Source organism: Mustelus asterias, chromosome 3 (assembly GCF_964213995.1).
Source record: "Mustelus asterias chromosome 3, sMusAst1.hap1.1, whole genome shotgun sequence".
Classification (NCBI taxonomy): domain Eukaryota; kingdom Metazoa; phylum Chordata; class Chondrichthyes; order Carcharhiniformes; family Triakidae; genus Mustelus; species Mustelus asterias.
In genome coordinates, this window is record NC_135803.1 from 79,116,383 (window position 1) to 79,126,389 (window position 10,007).

General features: G+C 43.0%; 1 protein-coding gene across 7 annotated transcripts in view; it reads left to right on the forward strand.

Moving 5' to 3' along the window:
- farp2 (FERM, RhoGEF and pleckstrin domain protein 2) overlaps positions 1-6,160 on the forward strand; it is a 238,026-nt gene extending 231,866 nt beyond the window's left edge. For 6 of the 7 annotated variants that reach the window (XM_078209254.1, XM_078209255.1, XM_078209256.1 and 3 more), the window contains exons 26-27: positions 3,867-4,018; positions 5,636-6,160. In XM_078209254.1, the coding sequence (XP_078065380.1) occupies positions 3,867-4,018; positions 5,636-5,717 (234 nt within the window). In that variant the 3' untranslated portion in view covers positions 5,718-6,160. The remainder of the gene's footprint in view (positions 1-3,866; positions 4,019-5,635) is intronic. The other variant, XR_013497446.1, reaches the window with a different exon arrangement.
- Positions 6,161-10,007: the final 3,847 nt, after the last annotated feature.

Here is a 10,007-nt window from a genome sequence, read left to right on the forward strand (position 1 = left end):
TGTACTGGCCCTCAATGTATTGTTCTTCAGTGTACTCGAATAGGCACCAGAGTATGGCGACTAAGAGATTTCATCATTATGAAGCACTGACAGGAGCACTGCTGCATTCACCAAATACAAACATCTGTTTTCTGCCCCTCAGGTGTTACAATACTTCAAGGTTTGAGCACCAGTGCTCCATTATTATGAAGTGCTTTGAAAGGTTAGTCATGGCACGAATCAATTCTAGCCTCCCGGACTACCTGGATCCACTACAGTTTGCCTACCGCCGCAGGAGGTTCACAGCAGACTCCATTTCCCTGGCCCTGTACTCAACCTTGGAGCACCTAGATAACAAGGACACCTATGTCAGACTCCTATTTATTGACTACAGCTCAGCTGTCAACACTATTATTCCCACAAAACTCATCTCCAAACTCCGTGGCCTGGGTCTTGCACCTCCCTCTGCGACTGGATCCTGAACTTCCTAACTCACAGACCACAATCAGTAAGGATAGGCAACAACATCTCCTCCACAGTCATCCTCAACACTGCTGCCCTACAAGGCTGTGTTCTCAGCCCCCTACTATACTCCTTATACACCTATGACTGTGCGGCCAAATTCCCCTCCAATTTGATTTTCAAGTTTGCTGACGATACCACCGTAGTGGGTCGAATCTCAAACAATGACGAAACATAGTACAGGAATGAGATAGGGAATCTGGTGAACTGGTGCAGCAACAATAATCTCTTCCTCAATGTCAACAAAACGAAGGAGATTGTCATCGACTTCAGAAGGTGTAAAGGAGAACATGCCCCTGTCTACATCAAGGGGGATGAAGTAGAAAGAGTCGAGAACTTCAAGTTTTTAGGCGCCCAGATCACCAACAACCTGTCCTAGTCCCCTCATATCAACACTATATTAAGAAAGCCCACCAACACCTCTACTTTCTCAGGAGACTAAGGGAATTTGGCGTGTCAGCTACGACTCCCACCAACTTTTACAGAGTTGGTGAGGCTCCTGCTCTGCCCAAGACCGCAAGGATCTACAAAAGGTTGTGAATGTAGCCCAATCCATCACGCAAACCAGCCTCCCATCCATTGACTCTGTCTACATTTCCCGCTGCCTCAGCAAAGCAGTCAACATAATTAGGGACCCCATGCACCCCGGACATTCTTCTTCCTTCAGGAAAAAGATACGAAAGTCTGAGGTCACATAACAACCGACTCAAGAACAGCCTCTTCCCTTGTGCTATCAGACTTTTGAATGGACTTACCTTGCATTAAGTTGATCTTTCTCTACACCCTATTTATGACTGTAACACTATATTCTGCACTCTCTCGTTTCCTTCTCTGAGCGATACGTTTTGTCTGTATAGCGCGCAAGAAACAATACTTTTCACTGTATGTTAATACATGTGACAATAAATCAAATCAAGATTTTCACAGTAACTTCTTTGCAGTGTTAATGGAAGCCTAGTTGTGACACTAATAAATAAACTAAAAAAAAACTAAAAACTCAATGTGTGTGGACATAGACAAGGAAGTGTCCAGATGTGCACCAAGCATTGCGCTCAATCCTCATTAAGCCAAAGAACCACTGCACCTCCATGAGGTCCAAGACCTTCCATGGTCACTCATGGCAGCAGATACATTCGAATGGAATGCGAAACAACATCTGGTCCTTGTCGACTCATACCCAGGCTGGGATGAAGTCGACTTTCTGCCTGACATGAGGAATACCATAGTGATTGAAGAACTGAAGAGACATTTCGCTACACATGGCATTCCCCAGAGGATGATGACAGATGACACCCGGCACTTTGTCTCCAGGGAGTTCAAGGACTCTACACACACAAATGAGACTCTGAATACATCACAAGCAGCCTCCTCTACCCACAATCGAATGGTTTGGCAGAGCGGGCAGTGCACTCAGCAAAGCACCTCTTTGAAAAATGCCTCCGTGACAACATAGACTTCTACTCTGCACTGCCCAATCTGTGAGATTTGCCAAGACAGGGCTTGCCCTTGTCAGCACGGAGAATGTTCTCCACATGTATCAGAACCATGATCCCTGATGCTAAGGCCCTTCTGCAACTCAGTGTGGAAACAGATGTGGGTGGAGTCCCCATGAAATGGCAACAAAATGGGAACAGGTACTATGATCATAAAACTCGCAGATTTTGCACTCAAGAACTGGGCAAAACAGTCGGAATGCAAACCACATATGGCCATAACAAACTGGCAGTTGTCCACAACCATGCCCCCCATGGGCTTTGTTATAAAAGGCTGGAGGAGAAACACAATGAGCTTTGCTCAGGTTTGGTGGCCCAAATATGTGTTCAGTACGTTATAAATAGTTAATGTTCTGCACCATCCAACATTGTCATATGCATGCAAGTATGGGATGTCCCAACTAAAACTTGGAAGATGTAGAATGTATGTGCATGTTATATTGTGATGACCTGTGCACAAGTAGTGACATGTCGGTAGGGCAAGAGCTCCCCCACCTCCCCACTCCCTAGGTGGCCACACATACAGCATGTAAGAGCTGCTAAATAACTCTTAATAAACTATTTAAGTTGTCAGTCCCTTGTCATCATTTCTGTACAACCCAGCAACTTTACTTTAATTACATGGACTTCCAGAAGGCATTGAACCAAGTTCCTTGTAAAACAAAACTGTTAACAAAATATTGAATTGGAGGGACACTTTTGAAATTGGCAGGGAATTGGTTAGCAAGTTGGAAACACAGTGTAGGGATAAAGAGTATGTGCTCAAATTGACAGGATGTGACGATTGGCGTATCCAAAGTGCCTTAGCTTTTCATTTAATGAATTTGATGGAGTAATGCAGAGCCATATATCTGATGACAGTACATTAGATGACACAGTAAACAGTGCAGATGGGAGCAGAAAATTACAACAGCAAATTGGTAAATAAATGAGTGGACAGGCAGGATGGGCTGACTGGCGTCTGTTTCTGCTGCATGATTCTGTGATGGGTGGGTGCTTGAACTAGGGGGAAAGATCTTGAAATTAGAAATGGGCTATTCCTGAGTGATGCCAGGAAGCACTTCCTCACACAAAGGGTGACGGAAATCTTGAATTCTCCCCCAAAAAAGTTGCTGAAGCTGGCGGGGGCCAATTGAAAATCTTTAAAACTGAGATTGGTAGACTTTTTTCAGATGAGGATATTAAGGGGGAACCAAGGAGGTTAGACAGAGTTTAAGATACAGATTAGCCACCATCTAATTGAATGGAGAAACAAAACCTGAATGGCCTATTCCTGGTCTATGTTCCACCAGATACTTTCATAACTGAATGAATCTGGTTTATTCATAAATATCTATTTAAAGATGCAAGCAATAATGGGAAGTTATTGAAGTAGGTCCACTTAATAGAAATAGAAATAGAAACCCTACAGTGCAGAAGGAGGCCATTCGGCCCATCGAGTCTGCACCGACCACAATCCCACCCAGGCCCTACCCCCACATATTTACCTGCTAATCCCTCTAACCTACGCATCTCAGGACTCTAAGGGGCAATTTTTAGCATGGCCAATCAACCTAACCCGCACATCTTTGGACTGTGGGAGGAAACCGGAGCACCCGGAGGAAACCCACGCAGACACGAGGAGAATGTGCAAACTCCACACAGACAGTGAACCGAGCCGGGAATCGAACCCAGGACCCTGGAGCTGTGAAGCAGCAGTGCTAACCACCGTGCTACCGTGCCGCCCTTTGAACTACTGGGTTGATAAAATGGTTAACAAAATAAATTGTCAGTTGAGTTGCCTTTGAAAGGCATAAATGTAAAGTGTGAGCCTTACATTATTGTTTATTTGGCAAAATAATGTATGAAGATGTTATTTGTTGGTGTTTACAGGATGACTATCCATTGGCCAGTCTTCCATTGTTAGGCTACATTGTGAGCATGCCCACAGACATTGACCACATTCACAAAGATTATGTCTTCAAACTGCAGTTCAAATCTCACGTCTACTTCTTCAGAGCAGAGAGCGAGTACACGTTTGAAAGGTGAGATTCAAATTTCGTATCTCTGTGTCTTGAGGAATAGGACTGAACAACACTTAGTATTGCAGTGACTGGTAGCGATTATAATCAAGATGACATCTTCTGACCAAACTCACCATTTTCTACCAGATGCCAGTCCATTCTATCCATATCTAGACTCTCTGCAACTGGTCTCAGTCTTCTCCATGAAGAGACAGTGGCGTAGTGATAATGTCCAGAAGCCCAGGCTAATGCTCTGGGGACATGGGTTCAAATCCTACCATGGAATTTAACTTCAATTAATAATTTAAAAATATTTTTTAAAAATTCATTTATGGGATGAAAGCGTCACTGGCTAGGCCAGCGTTTATTGCCCATCCCTAGTTGCCCTTCAGAAGGTGTGGTGAGCTGCCTTCTCAAACCATTGGAGTCCCTGAGGTATTGGTACACCTGCAGTGCTGTTAGGGAGGGAATTCCAGGATTTTAACCTAGAGACAATGAAGGAATAGTGACATATTTCTGAGTCAGGATGCTGAGTGACTTGGAGGGGGACTTGCAGGTGGTGGTGTTCCCAGGAACCTGCTGCTCTTGTCCTTGATGGGAGTGGTCGTGGGTTTGGAAGGTGCTGCCTAAGGATAATAATCTGGAATATAAAGCTATTGGCAGTAATGGGAATCATAAAACTATTACTGATTGTTGTAAAAACCCATCTGACTCGTCCAGTCTGGCCAATTGTGACTCCAGATCCACAACAATGTGATTGATTTTGAACCGCCCTCTGAAATGGCCACTCAGTTCAAGAATAATTAGGGATGGGCAACAAATATTGGCCCTGCCAGTGACGCCTACATTCCATGAAAGAATAAAGTAAGAAAAATAATTCCAGTGTTAGCTACAAATCAGTGTTCATTTTATATTGATGACTTATTGCAGGAAAATTCATGTTCAATTCTATAGATGAGATTGTGGCACCCACACCCATTTTCACTGATAGTTTGAGCCACTGCATTAATCAAGTTCCTATCCCAATGGTTTGCACTAATGTTGGATATTCCTCACGAAACGCTTTTTTAATTGGACCTGATGCGAGTAAGCATACAGGCAACCTATTGCTTCTGTTCATCCTTGCCAAGGAAAACTGAAATGATTAAATGTACAAGTTTCTGTACTGGATAAAGTCAATATGTACTGAGTCTTCTGAGAATCATTGAGTGTTGGATATGACTTTAGAATTCAGGTAGAGCAGTGTGCAAGTTCTCATTCTGTGGAAGTATATACATGGAATCTTGGTCAGTACAGATAATGCTGCTACTAATTTGCAAAAATATCTAAATGAGATGATTCGAGAGTTATCCACCGATGAGGTGCAGAAGAATCATTTCCAAACCTTCCGACCCAGGAAACCAAAGTATAAAATCGGTTAATATGAAAGATAGGCATAATCCAGACTGAGTTTCCTGGGTCTTGAAGACTGGATAGCCTGAGGGGGTGGAGGAGGAAAATGGTATCTAGGATCATGTGGTCCACATATAGAGTGCTTCAGCTACTCTCTCAGTCCAGTCATCATCTCAAAAGTTGCATGTGTTGCTCTGCTGTTTCTGTATTATCTTTTAATTACTGAACTCCTCATTAACTCACCAGGTGGATGGAAGTTATCAAGAGTGCTACCAGTTCACCGGGAAGGTTAATCCACCTCAGTCAGAAGGATACTTGCTTGGGCTGAAATGTTTCGAATGCCATCACCCTGAATCTGGAAATTCCTGCAGGAGACAGTGCTACCACAAAAACCTTTGATTTGAGGGACATTAAGGAACACGGGAACTGGATAAAGATCCATAGGAAGCAGCATATCTACTCAGATCAGAATACAACACTAACTGGGATTAAAGTGAACTGACTCATCTGAGTCACTCAGCGACAGGAACAAATAATGTTTCAAAGGAACATTCAAAGGAAAACTCAATTTGTGGCAGTGCATCAGCGAAGATGTGGGGTCGGGTCCAGGCTGATGGTTTAATGTCTACTTTTCAAGTGAAACCGATTCCATTCCTGCTATTTAACAATTTAATGTTGTTTTGTTGAGGGAGATCTGATGCAGCATTTATCATCTGCCAAAGGAATTGCTTTCTATATAATAAATAACATTAGAATCTGATCACTCTGGTACACGGATAGTTTAGACTCTGATTACTCTGGTACACGGTTAGTTTAGAATCTGATCACTCTGGTATATGGTTAGATTAGAATCTGATTGCTCTGGTTAGTTTAGAATCCGATTACTCTAGTACACGGTTAGTCTAAAATCTGTTTACTCTGGTACACAGTTAGTTTAGAATCCTATTACTCTGGTATGTGGTTTGTTTAGTATCTGATTACTCTGGTACATGGTCAATTTGGAATCCGATTACTCTGGTACATGGTCAGTTTAGACTCTGATTACTCTGGTACACAGTCAGTTTAGAATCCGATTATTCTGGTACACGCTTACTTTAGAATCTGATTGCTCTGGTACATGCTTAGTTTAGAATCCGATTCCTCTGGTACACAGTTAGTTTAGAATTTGATTACTCTGGTAGATGGTTAGTTTAGTATCTGATTACTTTGGTACACGGTTAGTTTAAAATCTGATTACTCTGGTACATGATGACTGATTCCCGGGAGTGGGTTGTAATATTGCCCTTTTCATATTGCCTTAGTTATGGTCAGTTTATGTTCCCAACAAAGGATCTCAAGTTTGAGGAACAGCATCCCGTCTTCTGGTTAAGTAAGTTACAGCCATCTGGACTCGACACTCAATTCAATAATTTCAGCCCATGAACATTGTCCTCCATTTTAATTATTTTCTTTGCTAAATCCCAGTGTGTATCATGTTTTCATCTTTTTGTTTTCAGACATCTTTATTTTTTTCATAGCATGTGGGCTCAGTCCTAAATGTTCTATCTGAGTGGCTAGCTATGCTATTTCAGTGTTACATGGAGGTCACACTGGGTAAGGATAACATATTTCCTTCCTTAGTGAAACAAATTGTTTTTTATGACAATCATTCTAGATTTTATTCAATTATTTTATTTATGTTCTGCCATGGTGGGATTTGAATCCTTGTCTCCTGGGCATTTGCCTGGGCCTCCGCATTACAGGTCCATTGACCTTGTCACTACACCACCATCTTCTCCTTTTCTGCCACTCTGGACTAATGCTTTATTTCTTTACTCCAGCCATGCCTACTCCCTTTGTCTGTTGCTCCATGACATATTTATTATTTAATCTCTCCTGTCCCCTAACCTAACCTTGACCTTCCTTTTCATTCTGTCCTACCTCCCCGTTTTTCAATAACATAAAACCCATCGCATTTCTCTCTCTTTTCAGTTCCAAATCAGAGTTATGTTAGACTTGAAACATTAACTCTGTTTCACTCTCCACCGATGCTGAGTATTTCCAGAGCTTATTTTCAACATCCGCAGTATTTAGATTTTGCTTTAGGTTCCAAAGTGACCAAGTGCAGTTATCTCTTCCTGTTGACATCAAGTTATCCATCTTCTAGATCCGTCTGTTTCACCTCTGAGGACTGGTATGTGTTTGTTAGAGAGGTCTCCAATGTCCCCATCTGTCTGGTTCAGATGTTTATTGTGTTTCCAACTGATTGCTGCTCTAGTTTCCACTGTTGCACAGATCTGGGATATAGATAGCATTATGCTTTCATTTATCATATTGTTTCCGTTGAGAAAGTTCTCTTCGGTTGATGGTAGTGTTAATTTCGCTGGATAGTAATCCAGAAGCCCAGGCTATTGCCCTGGTGACACAAGTTTAAATCCCACCATGGCAGCTGGTGGAATTTAATTTCACCTACTAACTCTTGAATATGAAACTTGTCTCAGTAATGGTGGCCATGATAACACCTCTAATGCCCTTGAGGGAAGGAAATCTGCCAATCTTACTGGTCTGTGACTCCCGACCCACTGAAATGTGGTTGGCTCTTAATTGCTGAGCAGTTAGTTCGAAGGCAGTTAGGGATGGACAACAAATGCTGGTCTTGTCAGCAATGTCCATGTCCCAAGAAAGAGTATATTTAAAAAAAGCCAAGTGTAGAGTTTTGTAATGTTAATTGCTCATTCTCTCTCTTTTTCTCTGTTACATTGATCCCTATTCTTTTTTTGTTCATAGGATATGAGTGGCTCGCATTTATTACCCATAAAAAGTGAATTGCTGAAAGTTCTCCTTTAGATATTGCACAGAGTCACAACAATCCAATTGACTGAGGGGGTTAACCTGACCAATCCAGAAATGCTCATGGTATATTATGACCTTTCATGTTAAAACTTAAATAGAGTATATTTAGTTACAGTTCACAGAGTGGCTTTCACTTCTATAAGCAAGAGGTTGAGGTGGTGGTCCTGACTTTCATTAACAGCAACTTGCATTTATATAGCACCTTTAATGTAATAAAACATCTCGAGGTGCTTTGAATATATGTATGAACATATGAATTAGGAGCAGGAGTTGGCCACTTGGCCCCTCGAGCATGTCTTTCATTCAATAAGATCATAGCTGATCTGAATTGTAACTACAACCCTACATTCCTGCCTACCCCGGATAACCTTTCACCCCCTTGTTAATCAAGAACCTAATCAAGAATTCACAGGAGCCTTATAAAGCAAAATTTGACACTCAACCATATAAGGTGATATTAGGTCAGATGAACAATTGTTTGTTAGAGGTAGGTTTTAAAGTGTGCTTTAAAGGAGGAGGGAGAGGTAGAAAGGCAGAGAGCTTTAAGGAGGTTATTCCAGAGCCTTAAGACCTCAGCAGCCTAATGAAGCAATTAAAATCGGGGATCTTCAAGAGCTCAGGATTAGATGAGTGCAGATATCTCTGAGGGTCGTGTGCTTGAGAAGATTATAGAGATAGAGAGGGGTGAGGCCATGGAGGCATTTGAAAATAAGGATGAAAATTTTAAAAGGAAGGCATTGATTGACGAAGGGTCAATATAGATCAGCAGGCACAGGGTAAACAGGACTTGGTGCAGTTAAGACACAGGCAGCAGAATTTTGGGTGACTTCAAGTTTACAGAGGATATAATGTGGGAACCTACACAGGAGTGTATTGGAATTGTCCAGCCTTGGCATTTTAGTATAAGAGGTTAATTCTAACTGTGTGTTATGTTGATTAGCTACTGTATACATCATGCCATGAAGCAACATCATGCCAGGAAGCAACATCAAATGGTTTGCTCTCTCTCTCTCACTCTCTTTCGTAACCTCATGTGAGATACAGCCAGATGTGCCTCACTAAAGTTCCTGTTTTTGAGCAGGTTCAGAAACTTATTCTGTATTGGTCAAATAATACCAGGAATATTATATGGTAGCAGCATGTGAAAGAACACTTGCAGGGAAGTCTTTGGGGGTGCTTCTCCCATCCCGCTGTGCTGCTTTTGTAGCACAGTGAGCTGGGAGACTCAAGCGGAGGCCCTTTCGCAGGCTCCCGCTCCCCACTGGGCGCCATGGCCGCCGCAATTCTCCGGCAGCTGGATTTCCAGCACCATCGGCTCTGCGCCAGAAATTGGCACAGCTGAATAATTCATGCAAATTCTAATTTGCATACAATTTAAATCCCATTAGCTGGTCTGGACCTGAAATCTCCAGGCCCGCTAGCGTCTCTCCCACCGCCAGGAGTGGTTCACCCCTGTGGCGTTTAGTATACTTGTGGGGAGCTTGCAGCCCGAATACTGGAGTGAAGGAAGGCCATCAAGACCACTCAGAGGGTCGGGATTGCCCCCTGGGCATTGCCACCTTGGCAGTGCCAGCCTGGGTCCCTAGCACTGTCCAAGGGACAAAGTACAAATGCCCAGGGGGCACCTTGGCACTGCCTACTGGCATCGGGCAGTGCCAAGGTGACGCCTGATGGGGCGGGGTCTCTGGGGGCGTTTGGTGGTGCGGTGGGGGGGTCCCGCTGCCACTCTGCATTTGGGCTGAGTGACAAGGGAGGGAGGCCAGTGATCAGGGCTGGCCATCTTGGG